This window comes from Macrobrachium nipponense, chromosome 7 (assembly GCF_015104395.2).
Source record: "Macrobrachium nipponense isolate FS-2020 chromosome 7, ASM1510439v2, whole genome shotgun sequence".
Classification (NCBI taxonomy): domain Eukaryota; kingdom Metazoa; phylum Arthropoda; class Malacostraca; order Decapoda; family Palaemonidae; genus Macrobrachium; species Macrobrachium nipponense.
Genome location: NC_061109.1, coordinates 96,240,512 through 96,258,711, shown reverse-complemented (window position 1 = coordinate 96,258,711; position 18,200 = coordinate 96,240,512). Strand labels below are relative to the sequence as shown.

The window sequence follows — 18,200 nt, the reverse complement described above, 5'->3', positions numbered from 1 at the left end:
TATTACCCCAGAAATACCAGCCCCAATCCCCGCCCTCCAATATCGAAAAAGGTAGACATATATACATATATATATGCAAAAGGGTTTAGGTTCCAGCTGCAGAGCGAGCCACAACTTTTATCTATCCTCTCACCTCATTTTTCCCCTTCTTCTTTCTGATCTTCTTTTCGTTTATGCTTGACTTGGTAACAAGATAGAAGAGGAGCGATCTCCGATTCCTCTTCGGTCAGTGTGAAAACGGTTTACAAACAATATGTCAAGTTTTCACAGGTTTCATATCTTTTTTGGGGGGTGTGGGGCAGGGGTACAGATTCTTCCTCTTGTCTGTCTGGGATCGACTTGAAACATTTTGGACCAAGATATCACATAGTATTTACTTTTTCTCAAACTACCATATGAGTTTATTCTTATTAATTGTTGAGGGTAATTTGTGGGTAATCGTCTCAAAAATCATGTATTTAATCAGATTATTATTATGTTTTTACTCCAAAAACATTAATTTCAAATAGGCTTTGAAGCTTGAAAATGCTTGGTTCTTAAGTTTATTTACAATCATCATCATTCACAAAAGAAATGTAAATATCTTACGGACTTTACTCACGTTAATCGAAAAGTTTTTTTTCCTTATCTCAGAAATCGTTCTCTCTCTCTCTCTCTCTCTCTCTCTCTCTCTCTCTCTCTCTCTTTATGAACGCGCTCCCATAAAATATCTTACATACCTTTGTAGACCTAAGCCTAAACTGAATTAGTCGGTTGCAGTAAACTGCAGCTGATGCGGCGATAGGTGACGAAGAAAAACAACGGAGAACCAGCAGGCCGTCGACAAGGTATCCTTTAGAATAAGTGCAAGCAGTTAATTCTAAAACTTTTCCATTAATTCTCATGGTATCCTCTCTACATAGGCGACAAATGACCTCCTGATTTAGCCTAACCTTGCATTGTTCAGTACTTAGGACAACGAGGACTGTGGTAAGGAAAGATGTCTGTTCGGGAAAGATAACAGTTTGTCTCGCTAAGGTTGAAAGGATAAGAAATTCAGGTAAATATGGTTAATGGGACCTCTCCGCTTAATTGTTTTTCAACGTGCTTCACTTCTTTTTTCTAGATGTCTGGTTCTGGACTGCTTTAGTGTTCAAAATATTACAAAGTTTTTCTTTTCTTTCATATTATCACACAATATCACTAACGGATTACCTTCACCCCCGTAAGATTCAATTTACAGCAAGCAAGCCTTGAATATATATATATAATATATTAATATTAATATATATATATATATAGTATAAGTAACTACTAATATATATAATATATATATTTCTATAGAAACAGAATCAACCGAAAGTTAGGAACGTGATAATCCATACATAAAGATAAATGCCACGAAGGAAAAATAAACGAAGGAGTCTGCGAGATCCTTTTCGGCTGAAAAGCCCTTTACTGAAGCAGCTGCTTCAGTAAAGGGCTTTTCAGCCGAAAGATCTCGCAGACTCCTTCGTTTATTTTTCCTTCGTGGCATTTATCTAATATATATATATATATATCATATATATAATATATATATATATAATATATATATAAGGAAAGAAAGAAAGAGAAAGCGATAAACGTGAGTGATCAAAGCTCGTTCAAGTGTGTTTTTTTCATAAGTCACAAAAGAATGACCTCGACAAAGTAATCATTTCCCGGGTGTAAGCATTCAAAAGATACTTTGCGTTTTAATATCTGCCACTGGTTATATTCGAATTAATTGTACATAATTCATCATAAAACTACTGAGTTAGAAAAATTTTCAACTTGTTTACTTTTTTGGAACGAGCAGTGCGATAGTCAATATGAGAGCCAACTGCTTTTCTGATTAAAGTAAAAAAGATCAGGGTTGTTGTATGTATCCTCGAAAAGGGGGATATGGTCTGTCCCAGGTCATTCTTTTCTTTCTTCTTCTTCTTCTTCTTCTTCTTCTTATTATTATTATTATTATTATTATTATTATTATTATTATTATTATTATTATTATTATTCTTTCTCCTTCACCATAAGATTTCCCTCTTGTACCCAGCTTTCGTATTGTAAACGTCAAGATGTCTTTTTATTTTTTATTGTCTCTTATTAAAAATCCCGTTCGTCCTGCTTACACTCTTTTTGCGGATGTCCTACGACCTTTACAAAGGTTCGAAATAAGTTACACAAATAATATCCAGATTATTTAGACATTAAAACTAATGCTTGTCATTCATTTATATATCTGTTTATAATATATTTATATATTTGTGTGTATATATATATATATATATATATATATATATATATATATATATATATATATACATGTGCGTGTTTGTATGAAACATATCTACCTAACGAGGTATGCGCATTGACATTACCTCATTTCCTTGTTTTGCCACTTCTTTTCCCTACTAATCCTCTTTCCTTGGAAATTTCTCCCTCGTCCTCTGTTTTCTTCTTCTCTTCTTTCTTAATGGTCAACACATTTACAGCGTAAATCACCGCAGCTAATCGTCTTAGGTTTTTCTCTTTCCATTTTATTTCATTATTCTCGTCTTCAGCGAATCTTTGCGAAAATAAGTGCTAATGACGCCGGTCATGTTGGAGTTGCGTTTTTGGTGGAATGCCGCTGGAAACGTGGGAGAGGTGAAGATCAATGTTCTCGGGAATTAAGGAAAGAAACGTGCGAATGATAATGGATACGAGGGAACCTTTAAATGAATTTAATAACGTAAAGGAAATACGGGATTTAAAATTAAATAAGTTCTTCCAGAAACTGAAGCAATATTGGGACACGGGCGAACGCACATGCAAACGTACTATGTTTTGTACTAATGAAGTGGATAATATGTTGTAAGAAAATTATAGATTTCAATAATTTTCTCTTAAATACTAATGGAAACTTACTTGGCATATTCTTGCGTAGAAAGATTAAGTACGCATTACCAACGTTGAACTATGAAAGCATAAAATGCAACAATCACTTTTTAACCTATGCTTTTATTTGTGTTTATAACAACAGTTGGTTAGATATGACAGTCGAATGATTCTCTCTCTCTCTCTCTCTCTCTCTCTCTCTCTCTCTCTCTCTCTCTCTCTCTCTCTCTCTCATAACTTTACCAGACTTGTTATTCCTATAATCATTATTCCCTCCCCCTCTGACACCCCGTGTTCCCCTAACCGACCGTGGCTGGCCCTCTGAAGCTCCCCCAGGCGCTGGCTACACGTAGGCAAATTGGCATAAATACTCATATATCTGCTCCGGAATAATAGAAACAAGGCCATGGGGCTTGATATACAGTTATGGACCGGACTTTCCATAATTTTACTTCTTGTTTGCGCTTCTTTTTTGTTTGTATTATTTTTCTTTTCGTTGTTCTTATTACTTTCATTACTTTCGGTTATAAGGTGCTGTCATTTTTCGCCTTTGTTTTACCAGACATAACAAAACAGCGTAATGTTTTTATACCTTTGAGTTGATGTACAGTTTATGATTACTTCTCATTACTAGTTTTGTTGTTGACTCTTGTTCGCGTGACTGTGTTTACACAATCATTGTCTTTGGATTCAAATTCAGCGAGCCGTACCTAATATTAGCTTTATGTTTTTGGGCTTATCTAAACTAACAAATGACTTTAATGTATATTCGGTTTATCTGACTGTTAATCTAAGTACCTATGAGGATAACATGTCGATATCTTTGATACTATTATCTTTATCGTTGCTGTCTTTATTGTCTGTGGTTTTACCCTCATATTGTGATTACTTTCATCTTTCGTCATTTTGGAACGCGCCGCGCACTACCATCGTTATCCCAAAGTCACTCTGAAATGTCCTTTTGACGAATATTTTCCCTTCCCCAAACTGACAACTATATCCTGGATTCACCTCAAGATATTTGTTTAAGCAAATGTTTCCTTCTTTCGAAAACAGAGCTGCCGACGAGAGCTCCCCAGATCAGCGGCGTCAGGGAGAAGTACGTGAGCGGAGACACCTTGCATGCCAACTGCACCGCCGGGAGCTCTCACCCTGCAGCAACCATCACTTGGCACATCAACGGTGATGAGGTGAGATAAGTTTCAAAGTTTCATGTTCTTGGAATGATTGTTTATGGAGTTAACGTAAGGCAGGAACCATGTGATGGTCTTCAGGAAGATGCAATGATTTTTCTTTTTTCTTTCTTTCTCTCTTTAGAGAACTTGTGACGATCAAAGAGAATTTAGGTAACGCAGGAATGGATTTCTTTGCATCATGCGCTAGAGGAAGAAGAAATTATCAAAGCTGATGCTATTTCTGTGAAAGTTAACAAAAATTTTATAGAGGTAGAAGTGGCCATTTTTTTAGCATCGCTTATATGAAATAATAAACGCTATTAATGTTGGGAGCAAGGATACTACTTGTGAAGTGTCTTACAAGACACGAGGAAATCCGGCCTAATACCAATTGTTATCGTGACCAGAGGTTGAGGTAAAGAACGACCATCTATATTTATGTAAAGAGATAGAACACAACTTGATCATTTTCCATGATCATGTCCATCCCTGTTTTGTAGGTTACTTGGATTTCTGGGAAGCCATTTTCTGTGTTTCTACTCGTGATAGAACTGTATCGCAGGTAATAAATGTCGTCATTGACCCTTCGTTTACCTGTCTCGTGGATCTTTATCCTCTCAGCACAAAGTGGCTTCTTTGTTTTGTTTTTACAACCATTATTTTTGTTTAAGTATGCTTTATCTATAACTGATGTTTGGCCAATGCCTCATTTCAGTTAGAGAATGAAATCAGGTTTCTTCTTCTTCTTCCTCTTCTTCTTTTTCCATTTTTTTAACTTTCATAACACCGGCCTGGCATCATAACCCGGTTTACTTCGTTCAGTGACTGTTCGGGGACCATTTGCTCCGCTTTAAGGTCACTTCCTAAGATTTCATCTCGATTCCTTTTAATTTTTGTCTCTCTCATTTCTAATTGCCCGCCCTTTTTTATATATGAATCGATCAGTTTTCAAGGGTTATCTCAAACATTTCTCTCTTCCCACTTTTTTTGTTCTCTGGACTCGATACGAATATCAAGTTGGATACCCCGTGTTTTTATATGAAGAAATTAGCTATGAATCGGGAAAAGATGAATGATTTTGGGTGATGAAAGTTAGAAAGAGAGAAGAGAATATGTTAATTTAATTTGTGTCATCAGCTATGGGAGTAAGGTACGATCAAATTGAAATGTTCACAAAATTAATCAACAAGGAATGAATTAAAAGACTGATACAGGTTACTGTGCACAGGAAACGATTAAAAGGTGAGGGAGAATTGGTAAAGTTTGTGGAACGACCAATAAAATGTGTGGCCAAGTAAAGGTTAACGTTGTGTAAAACCGATTACTAAAGACCGGGGTCGTGATAGTCATGCTATTTCCATAACAAGCAGTTGATGTTATGACGTACGGAGGGTTTCAAGTGCTTCAAGAGAGCGGAATTAATAGATAAGCAAGCGGGAGGTGTTCATGTTCGTATAATGAACGTAATGAAAATGTGTATAAAGCTTAAGTCACATTAACATAGAAAGAGAAGCGTACCTTAAGTCAATACTGTTACAGGCTTCTTTGTTCAATTTCTGCTTCATAAGTAATGTAAAAGAATAGATTTTTCCTTTTTTTACAAATTACAGTAGATCTACGCATTTTCCTTGTGGCTATGTTTCTACTCCTCTTCGCTTACGTTTTCCTTCTTTCAAATTATCCTTTCTTTTTTCCTTAACTTTGATGATGTATGTTTTCTCCTTTTTCAGTTTTATCAGTTCTACTTCCATCCATTCTTCCGGTCCTACTCTCATGTTTACAAAGGAATTTTTAATCTCTCACTGTCTTACATCACTCTGCTCTGTTTCCTCCTTTCTCAGCTTTCTAAAATTCATCCTCCATCGAAATTGCTCTCCTAGCATAAATCCGAATAATATTTTGACTATTTCCTTCGTAATTTTCTGTCTTCCCATTTCTCTAGTAACTACCCACTCTTCCTCGCTCGAATCCGGGACGGGATATCAACATATATCCTCTTTTCATTTTTATTAGTCTTCCTTTCTACCTCCTCCAGTTTCTACCGATTCCTTCTCCACCCTGCGTCCTTCGTCTCCACTGAAATCTGCAGAGGAGTTGCTGCTTCTTGCCATGCCTAGAATGCATCTCCTCCGGCAATCACGGAGTTGTACAAAGAGACTCGAGTTGTAACCCAACAAATATAAATGAAAACCCCAAAGTTCGGCAGCAGAGTGTGAGACCACAAGCATCTGTTGGTCTTGTTGGTTTCAAGATAGTATCTTTTTTTTTATCTGTTTCCTCTCTTCTTTAAAGATATGTCTTCGGGGTGTGTTTACTTTGTTTCATCTATTCCCTCAATTCCTTCTGTTTTCCTTTTCTGATATTGCGAAAAGTGAGACGAGAATTTCGTGTGCTTTCAACCACAGGTTTCAAACAAAATTGATGATGGATAGTTTATGACATTTAGTCTTACGGCGATGTTGCAGCAACCTTTCTAACTATATCCCTGTCTAATTAACTTTTTTTATTCCGTTTAACTCTGGTCTTTTTTTTTTATTTATTTATTTTTTTAGCTCTGGGTGTTGGTCTTTCAATATTTCAGTCAAGGATTATGGTCTACCTTTCATGTTCTCCCTCCCTAAAATTAAACCTATCTTTTGTAGCTGCATCATTTTTTATCTCTCTATCTTTTAGCAATTTATGTCACCCCTCTTCCGTTCTTTTTCGTGACACAAATTCGTCTCACCCGTCCTTATGTTGTTCCTGTTTTGAACATTGAAGAGGAAAGCATTCAATTCCTTGTTCCTAATTAAGTGTAAAAGCTCAGTTGGGCCATGATCGTAGATTTCAGTTCTGTAAATAGAATCATGGACAGGCTATTCTGTTTTATTTTTTATTCTTTTATCTTCACAAAATTAGGCATATTACTATATGCTTTCATTATCTAATCATTCAGTGCCTTGAATAATATGCTGGATAATACCTGAAGACACAGTTAATAGTTATTTCAATTTTGTTTCATTTGAACCCAACGAAAGATATCGGTCTTCTATTAGTTGGTTTCTTTTTATTTAATTATTATTGTCATTAGCAAGGGAAAGAAACTCTCAGCTCTAAGTGTCCAACTACGATATGAACCACTTTTTCGCTCCACTTTTTTTAGGAACCGATGGAACCCGGGTTTCCTTTTTCGTCTGCGACAGAAAGCGTCTTATATCATATGATATAAAAGAAAAATAATTCCTATATTCAACTAGCCTGAAGTCATCTTCAATGACAGTACTCACACTACCTCTTAATTCTTATCAAACAAAAATATGAGGATTGCTGCAACATTACTGTAGACAATTTTATTATATTGTTCCATTTTAGTTGTCTCAAAGTGGAAGAATTCCCAGCAAGCCTTGAGTTTGACTTAGCCTTCATGATGATAAAGGTGATTCAAGAAATAAATCACTGGATAACTAAAATTCACAATACTATTAGCCAAGGAATGCCTTCACTTATTCTTAACAATCTCTCTCTCTCTCTCTCTCTCTCTCTATCTCTCTCTCTCTCTTTCTTCCTCTCTCTCTCTCTCTCTCTCTCTCTCTCCTCTCTCTCTCTCTCTCTTTCTTCCATTGTAATGCTGTGAGAATACCGCTGTACTTCCATATTATAAATATAACGGCATATTATTTCCACCCTAAGACGATTATATTATAATTATCACATGATTAAAAACTTGTCGGAAAAAAAATATTTTTCGTTTATTACGATGTGGGAAGTTCATATAGATGATTAAAAGAGAAAATTGAAGACCACCAGAGACGATTCCCAGAAAAATCTTTTTCATCGGTGATGTCGAGTAATTAATTAGCTTTACCACAATCACGATGAAATAAGTACATGTTTTCTCTTTGAGTAAAAATACACAAACACACAAAAACACACACATGATATATATATATTTTATATATATATATATATATATATATATATATACATATACATATATATATATATATGTGTGTGTATATATGTATATATGTGTTTATATGCATATATATATATATATATATATATATATATATATATACGTATATTATATGCGAATCAATTTTTATAAATTCTCCACCCATCTGTATTAACAGTCGCACGCACACACACAATCACATATATATATATATATATATATATATATATATATATATATTTATATATATATATGTGTATATATATATATATATATATGTATATATATTATATTCATATATATATATATATATATATATATATATATATATATAGATATATATATATATATACATATTGTATGCACATGTTTGTTTGTGTGTTTTTTTATGTGATTGTGTGTGTGCGTGTGACTGTTAATACAGATGGGTAGAGAATTTATGACAACTGATTCGTATAAATTTCTAAGTACAAATGAAAAAGGAAGATAACTGCCTGAGAGAAGATCTGATTCGCACATGTTCAGAAGTGAAGTATCAGTGCGTAAGCAAAACAATTGCAAAGAAAAAGTGTCCGCTGAAATAAATTTGTGCTTATTATTCTTGACTCAATCCAAAATTATGAGAAACCACTATTATATATATATCTATATATATATATTATATATACAATATAATATATATATATAATATTATATATATATTATATTTATATATATTATATATTATAATCTGTGTGTGTGTGTGTGGTATTTTAGGTAACTAAAATTCAGTGGTTATTTATCCGAAAATCTTACCTACATCTTTTAAACAATGCGACTGAGCAAAAAAAAAAAAAAAGGCATCATTAGCATTACCTACCAATAAAATAACACGCAAACAACCAATTAAGGAGAAAGTAAATGCAGAGAAAATGGAACTTAATTTCAAACATTACTTAGTTAAATAACATGAGTGCCAGAAAACGCAGAATGAAATAGGTTAGTGTCTACAGAAACGTAATGAGATCGTTTACCTTAAATCAACGACTTCGAAAATTAATGGACAGTTTGGTAAATAGGTTCCCCTTTCTTCTTTATTTACTCATCATAAAGATGGCTTACCAGGACAGGTTTTCTTTGATATATTGAAATTTCATACAGGCCATAAGTATCATGTTTGTCTGTGGGTTTGACCACCTGTTTATTTAGCCGTCAATCTCTGTCTAATAACACGTTGACGGATTTTAAATCGGAAAAACTTATCCCAAGTACTATATCTCAAAAAATTGATCCTGCTTGGGTGGTAAATGCAAAACTATGGTAAACTAGTATAAGTACCAAAAGAATATTAATATTGTATTCTTCATATACTCATTTGCATTTGTGTGCGTGGTCTCAGACGCGCACATGTCTGAACAGGGGCATATTCATTTTCATTTGTTGTTATGAAGATATATGGTAGGCTCTTCATCACGGGAGCTTAATATACATTAGCCACCCCTGACACGTCTGTGATTAACTGATTTCCGTTCTCTAAGAATTCCTTTCATCTAAAGAATATACTTTAAAAAGATCTAATTTCTAACGTTGCCACGATTTTCGAAACAAAAAAAAATAATTTTAAAGGTATTAAATCGAAATAGGAAATACGTAAATTTCATTTTAAAACTTATAACTATTGCTAGAAAATCTTTTTTTTTTTTTTTAGAAATTATTGCAGTTTTTTTCATTTAAAAAATTAGCATCGATATAGAGTTTAAATTATTTACCCTTTCAAATATCTTATGCTAAATATTTGCTCAAGGGTTTGTAAACAACTGTTCCCCTATCTTACTGACACAATGAAATAAACTACAAATCTAGCAAATTACTAGAAGTACAAATAATACCAATGGCAATTTGAATGACAACTGCAGCAATACTGACTATAACAACGTTAACAAAATTAGTAGAGGTAATTAAATAGATAAAAGCTAACAAGTATGATAATCATTCATGATGATAATAATAGGCAACACACGATTCAGAAACAACAGAGCGTATTTATCGTTCCTTAATTCCCAGTAGGTCGTAATCTCACAACCCTTTTACAATATTTGGACGAATAAAGAACATAAATCTGCTATTCATTTTCTCTGAGCGAGGTCCATTTCTCTGGGAGCTTAAAGCACTCTCTCTCTCTCTCTCTCTCTCTCTCTCTCTCTCTCTCTGACTGACTGACTCATTTTTGTTTTCTTTCACCCTTTTAAGCCCCTTTTCCTCTCCTGTGGGTTTTCCCTTAGCAGGAAAGAGGGGTTATCACAATTTACGCATTTCACAGAATGGTGATTTATGTTTCAAGTGGCCCTGATGTAATAAAGCAGGGAATAAATACTGTTTGTACAGAGGGTGCGCTTGTCTGTTTTATCTGGGGTACACCGCACAGTCAAACTCGATAAATACTTTTTGGGTCTTCTGTTCGCTTTTCTTTTTTAACTTGACTCTCTTCCTCTTCATCTTTTATTTGGTTTTGTTGGTGGTGGTTTTAATTTGTTGCATTTATTGCTGTTCTGAACCTCTGGAGAAAGGATTTATGTGTGTGTAGGTCTATTCGCTCGAGCATAACATTCGAAGAAAGTTTTTTCACCAAAATATTCAGAGCCTCTGATGGAAGATTATATCGACCTGCAGTTGTTTTTAATTGCTACGACGCATTTGCTTATGTTTCATGTTTATTTTCAACATTTTAAGGAACAATAATTGCGTTTTAAACTATTTCCGAGATACGTTCAAATACTGCTTCTGTTAAAGGGCTTTGAGGTCGCCAAAGAATTCATAGGCCTCAAGACAGTTTCATTTGCGTTTATTTCAATCACTTATTTTCTAACGACAAAATATATGCCATTTAAGCATTTGATCAACGTTCTGTAAGAATGCTGAAACTAGAGTTTAAAAAATAACAATTTCCTTTAACTTCTATCAATTTTTCTCGTAGTCAGTATCAGCTAACTACCAACTCGAGCATAAAGACAAGTGAAATATTAATTATTGGAACGTTAACAGCATTTTGTTTTTATGGATTTTGATCTTCGAATAATCCTAAGATATGATATAATATGAAATAATATAATTTGCTGAGGATAGTTAATGCAGAATTTTCTCTCTCAAAATTAAGAGTTGGTTTTATCGCTGCAATCCAGCATTCTAACAAAGAACTCAGTCACACTTTGTCTAAAGTGTTTCAGAAGATGTGATAAGATTAGCGTGGCCGAGGAATCACTCAAGTTTTGTACAAAGGGTTTTTGAAAATGTGATACGGAAAGTTGAATTTATATTCCTAAAAGAATAAAGGCCGTATGAAAATAAAGAAACTTCTAGTTTCCACATTGAAATTATCATAAACAAACTTGATTTTTATCATTAGAAAGTGATGATGACTGTAAAAGGATTTATTTCATTATGACGCTACATAGTAGCGTATAAGAACTGGAAGCAAGTAACATCAGAAAACCATGGCAATGAATCCAGAAAACTTACCATAACAACAATTACCATAAAAAAAATAATACCTCAATCAACCAGTTTCAAATGCAATAGTAACTTATCATCGTGCATTCTTTTTGGTCAAGATGAAGGTAACAGTAAGTACTGTTATTTCGATAAAAAGAACACACGGTGACAGCTTATTGCAATTGTGTTCACAGGTTCCACACAAATATACGTATGCTTACCCGCCAATCTTGGACAAGGACGGCCTGGAAACCTCCGTCTTGGGACTTCGACTCAAACTCAGAGACCGCCACTTTTCCGGGGGCGTCATCCTCCTGAAATGCACCGCGACGGTAGCCGCCCTTTACACCCACAGCGACCAAGATTTCCTGCAGGTGGACGACGGGAAACTCCAGCCCATTGTCTTGGAGCAGAGGAATTCCTTGATAAGTGGTAAGAATAAAGCGGTTATTAGTTCCGAAGTTAACCTCAGACACCTGCCTGGAAATCATTAAAATAATGAGTTATAACAATTGCTATGTGATTATCATATTGGCTGTAGGACGGGTCAGCAATTAGGTATACCTTAATTATTACCAGGGCAATAAGTGGTCTTTTTTCAAGGCAATTAGATTGTTCTTCGGATTTCCCAAATTTGACACACACACAAAAATTAAAAGGAAAAACTATTAAAAAGGTATAGTTATGAAAACCTTGAGGTATGCAGAATGCTGTTCTAGAAACAGCTGAATTGGCAAAAAAATATGATACACTTTATGAATCTAGATCGAGGCCAGGATAATTAATTGTACAGATTACCAAATGTTCTTAAGGCTAACAACCACTACAACCATTTTTTTTTTCATCCACTGACACATTTCATTTCAACCTACACAACGCATTGAGGGGTTTACCTTACCATTGACAGTTCTTGAATACTTCCTGGAAAACAACCAAATACATTAATGAACTACCATCTCAATGTTGTTAAAATGATCGTGAGGGGCCATTTTTGTGTGGAGTCATAATTTTCTCATATCCCGCGTGTGGAAACCGTCAGCATAAGTTTGCATAATAAAAATTATGAAAGAAGTCACCCTTATGTCCTAAACAGAAATTATCCCCAGCCGTAGATTGGTTGCATGACTAGGTGGCGCTCATCTCTCTCTCTCTCTCTCTCTCTCTCTCTCTCTCTCTCTCTCTCTCTCTCTCTCTCTCTGATGTGCGAAAACCGTGAACATTTTTATTCTTCATTGACGACAACAGCCACTGAATTCTTGAGTAATCAAGAACACAGCAATGTATGAAACTGAATTGTTGAATATAGAATAACTGTAATCTCATATTCCCCGAGAATACTGTTATAAGAGTTTAGAGCAGGGTTTTAAGTAATTCGCCTGGTGTCATATTAGTCTCATGATTAGCATGCTGATTCCTAGAGCTTGGCATTCCACGGATTTGCTCATCTCGAGGAAAATATCCTTAGCTGTTCATTTTAGCAGTAGTACCTCTGGTTCACCGCAAACAGGTATCCTTGTTTAGATCTTAAATCCAAAGTTAATTATAAATCCAATTTGCAAGTACACTCATTCCTTTACCATTGCATTCATTGTTTGATTCATTGTCTACTATATCTGTGCATTTTTCTTTCGCAGTGAATGTATCTAACAGACTGGACAAGAACGTCGCCCTGCTGTTAACGATCGTGACGATATTGGTGGGCTTCAGAAGACATTGATGGTCTCAGGAGCTAATTCTTTCATTGATTGATGGTGCTGTGAATCCGAAGGGAGTCGCGATGAGGATATACTATTAGAAAGTTAAGCGTCAGTTGAACGCTCCCCTCAGAAATATACGAGCCCGGAAGGAATACTTGGGAAAAGTTAAGGAAGACATCTAGTATATGAGTAATCTTAATATCACACGTCCGGCAGTGAACGAATAATGATCATTCATAAGTCTGTCAGTAAAAGAATGAAAATACTTCTATAACAGTCAGCGAGACATGATTTCCTTGTGTATGTTATTGTGACTCATCGTTGGAATAAGCTGACAAAATTTCCGGTAGAAAAAAATGGGGATTGAATTAAATGTGAATATACTCATACCAGACTGATGGTGTAAATGCGGTATCATTCCGAATTATAAAGTTACTGCAGTTACGCATACGTATGGCACTGCCACATTCTCATTAAGGGTGCAGATTTAATTTTCCGCTGTTGTACTGTGCATGTTAAGTTTTAATATTCGTGTATCGTGTTAATGGTGGTGTTTTGAAAGCAATGATTATACTGGGTCATATGAACAAGTGATGGCCATATTAAGATTAAACGGCTTGTTTCGTAATTACAGCGATGAAAGACGCAAAACAAATTATAGATAAGTATAAGTTGATTGGAACTTCTTTCGAGTATCTATCAAGGATTTTAAAAATTAGTCCACGAAGCTGTTTGCTAATATTCCAAACCTCTAATAGGAATAAATCTGCATTGTAAATATTTGTCAAGAGTAAGTTACTGGAAGGTAACTGATGAGAGAGAAGGAAGAATTTGCTCTTATGAAGAGAGACTGTTGGTTGTTAATAGAAATATATTCTTTCGTGGTATTTGTGAGACAATGCTTCTAATATATGCGGAAAATTATGAGAAATATTACTAAGACTGACGGGTATCTCACCGTGGCTCTTTATAAAGACAGGAATCCCAAAGGAAAGAATTTTATTGGTAGAATTACCTGTTAATCATAGATATATCACTTGTCAGAGATATAAATTCGGTGTTAAGAAATCATAAACAAGTCCACTGTCCATGTTTCACTTTATTTACATATTGTAGTTACCTGTGAAAGTCTTTATTTGTGCACAGGGGGTTCATCTCAGAACACCATAGTCTTTGTTTGGATCTAGGTAGAACATACTAGACATGGATTGCAAAAGAGGGTAAGTGGTTTATTTAATTTTATCAAGATATTTCGACTGGTAATTTTCGTGTTATTTTCATACATATTCAATAATTTATGTCCTTATTTATTACTAAAAGTTCTTTGTAGAAGACCATAAACAGTTATTTCAGTCAAGCCAGGAAATCATTATCCGCCAAATGTGAATAAACAGTGAACTGGCGAAATACGTGAGGAAGGTTTGTCTAGATACGTAAGGATGGCTTCCAAATTAATCTGAAAGGTAATTTTGTTACTGTTACAAGTGTATGTACCTAAACAGTATTAGTTTGCATTAGACTCACATGTGTATAAATGTTATGGAACTCTATATGATATATTCGGTGTACGCAAAGTGAGAACGTTAGAGATCTTCCTTTTAAGCTCCCGGTTGGCCAGAGTCTGCTATAAAAATGTATATTGCTGAGCAGCGCATGAACAAAGCAAAAAGCTTTATTACACTTTCTCGGACAGTGCAGTAGTGCTTCACCAAATTTTCTTGGAATGGACAGTTTGCCATTGAAAATGGTCCATAAAAAGTAAATGTATTGATGATAATGATATCGATGATGATAAGGAAGATTACATGAAAGAAAAGTTTGAAATTTTTATGAAACTTTGCTGAGTGAGTATACTATTCGTAACTGACAGACACACGAGGCACGTTCAAAAGTCCAGGCAATGAAAATGTGTTTTGTGTAAGGCACGGGTCGAAATTTTATTCTGAAAACTCCAGTTCCGTGTCTTATCCGTAGAAACTGTTCAGGAGGGAAATAAGGTTTTACCATTCCAAGCCAACCTTGGAAGAGGAATTTTCTCTCTCAAATGTATCCTTTCGCATCGTGCGTCGCTCAAGTTCTTCTGAACTTACCACTTCCTTCGTTTCGAAAGTCCTCGTTTCCCGTTATCTTTCCCGGGAAGAAGAGAAAGCTTAAGATAACTCAGTTCCTTGTACTTGTCCGATGCAAGTTAGTGAGCTTCTGTTAATCTGTACTGAGGAATGATATAAACAGACGCTATAGTTTAGTGGGAATCAGTGGCCTCGTAGTTTTATTTCTTACTAGTGCACATATCAGAAGCTTCCTCTCCGCAAGCGTGTAACATTATGGTGTACATTTTCCGCCTGTAATATATTTACCCATTGAAAATCGCAGTGTAGCATTTATATATAAAGTAGTTGCACCAGTACATGAAGCTACGTTCCTTGCACTTAAATGGTAAATATGCATTTTTAAAAAAGCGCAGATGGAAGTATGAATCTACCAAGGGCGAACAATTGCAGGCCATAGAATGCCAAGAGTTGTCAAGGTTGAGAGCTTATAAATAGCTGGGGAAATGAGTCTGCTGTTGTCAAGCAAGAAACTGACCGTGAGAGATTGCTGATGGAAGCATGTCATGCTTGTGGAAATATTGTTGTTGGGGGACCAGTCTGCTACTGGACTTTTTGTTCTTGATAACCATAACCAACTCCTCATGAGTGAGTGTTAGAGGGAGCATAATCTTTTTCTAATGCAAAGTTTTTTTCGGTTGGAGAACTTATCTACTACCGAGAAGTTATTTGGAAAAACAAAAAACGAGCCTACTGCTGATGAGTAGCGTTTGATGCCAGGACAGGCTTGCAGAAAATGGGCGAATGGGCGCGTGTCTGCTCCTGATGAGCGTTGGTGTGCATGAGCACGAACTTGCTACCAATGAAATGGACATTTGTTGCCAAGAGTACGAGTCTGTTGACGATAATTGATTGGTAGTTCGAGCTTGTATCTGATACCAAGGAGTGCGTGGCACTGGAAACACAAGCCTACTTCTGTCAAGAGATTACTGGTAGCAGTGCAAGTTTGCCAATGATGAGCGGTTTCCAGTTAGAGGGCAAGTCTGTAGCTTGACTAGAAATAACTGGCGATTGTTTGAGTCTGAAGCTGGGAGTAGTTGACAATGGAATCATCAAATCTGCTGCTGAATAGGTTTTTACGGTTGAATGTGGTTCTGGTGGGAGTTCTTTAACTGAAGCATGAATCCGATAAACACGGTTGATTGTGAGAAGTAACCAGTCTCATGCTAGCAAGTGATTCTTGGTTGGATCACAAGACTGCCTCTTGCAAGCAATTTCTCACTGGAATTAGTGTGTTGCTGGCGAGCAATCCCCAATGGTAACATAATATACAATTGCTTGTAAAAGGCCTGCCTACAAAGAATGATTGCAAATAAAAGAACAGGGCTACTGATGAATACTTATCGTTGAACAAATCATGAATGCGCTACCGATATTTGAGTGTTAGAATGAATGTAAATCTACTTCTGACGATCGACAGGTAGTAGAACCATATGTTTAATACTATCAAGTGAATGGCTTTCGAGATACAAATCAATGTTGACATGAAAGTTTGCAGACTGGAACAAATGCTTCCTGTAAACAAGCTTTTGCTGCTTAAGACAAGAATTTAAATCCGAAAAGATACAGGAAGTGTTCTGGGGATAAAGACAAGAGGAGTTATGAGGATACCGTTCGGTTAACTTCCAAAATTTAGTAAATCAACTCGATTTAAAGGGAACGACGTCAATTTTGCTCGCAACAGAGGACTCATATCTCTAGCGAATGTTTTAACAATGATGATGATTTATTCTCACCTGAACTGAGCCATTTAATGAACTTAGGCCAACTTTTTTGTAAAATAAGAAGAATGAATGTTGCTTGAGTAGTCTTAAACTCTCCACTCAGTCCAAATCTAATAAAGACAGAATTAATTCATTACTTTTTCCTACATCTAACCCAGAGACATATGTATACTTTGCATACATGCTGATATATAGACATGCATATACATACACATGTGAAAACTTCATAAAAGTGATGCCAACTGTAATTAATCGACATTACTTGTTTCTCTGAGTCTCTTAAATACGATGGTGTGGGATGTTAAGGTGTCACATTACTGACAAAAACTGTTATCAGATTATTGTTATGATTATTACTAATTCTGCTGCTGCTGCTGCATTGCATTGCATAAGAAGAGGTCAAGTTCTCTTCTCGTCTGAAACAGTAATAACGCCTTCATAACGTAAATAACTTCATGAAATTCTGTTGCACTTAGGTAACCATGTATATAGATTCAAAACACAGGAAACAAAGCATTAGTGACGTAGCTTCTAATAGAAATACTAGTTATTGCAGAAGCAAAAACAAAAGTGTTGACAAGTAAGCCGGTGTTTTGTAGATGGTAACGTCCAAGAATCTCCATTTTCTGTTATTTTCTTAACTCATATATATACCTAAACACTAGGATTTAATGTGTAAATGGAGCATCTTCAGTTGTCCTTTATCTTTCTCATTTTTCACATATTTACATGCGTGTGCACAATACAAAGATAGCAATGAACATGTAAACATACTTACACACACATATACGCGCGCGCACATACAAACATATATATATGTATATATATATATATATATATATATATATATATATATATATATATATATATATATATATATGTCGTCCCTCTTTGGCGGTGTCGAATAAGCATTTTCACATTTTTTTGAGTTATTTGCATCGCCGGTGATTTCATCATTAACTTCGTGTTTGAGCTAAGTATCAAGTAGGTCTCTCTCACCATACATGCTATGTGATGAGAGAGATGAAATTAGTGCTTAGCTGAAACCAGAAGTCGCTGATAAAATCACACCAACAATGCAAATAACTCAAATAATTTTAAAAATACATATTTGACACTTTACCAAAAAAGCTACGATATAGTTATGATACTTGTGCTGTGGGCTTATATATGTGAATTCTCTCCATTAATGTTTTTTTTTTTTTATCATCCCT

General features: G+C 35.2%; 1 protein-coding gene across 1 annotated transcript in view; it reads left to right on the top strand.

Moving 5' to 3' along the window:
• Nucleotides 1–17,777, top strand: part of LOC135217036 (uncharacterized) — a 383,250-nt gene extending 365,473 nt beyond the window's left edge. Inside the window, exons 5-7 of the mRNA XM_064252632.1 lie at nucleotides 3,937–4,070; nucleotides 11,652–11,889; nucleotides 13,092–17,777. Of these exons, the coding sequence (XP_064108702.1) occupies nucleotides 3,937–4,070; nucleotides 11,652–11,889; nucleotides 13,092–13,174 (455 nt within the window). The 3' untranslated portion in view covers nucleotides 13,175–17,777. The remainder of the gene's footprint in view (nucleotides 1–3,936; nucleotides 4,071–11,651; nucleotides 11,890–13,091) is intronic.
• Nucleotides 17,778–18,200: the final 423 nt, after the last annotated feature.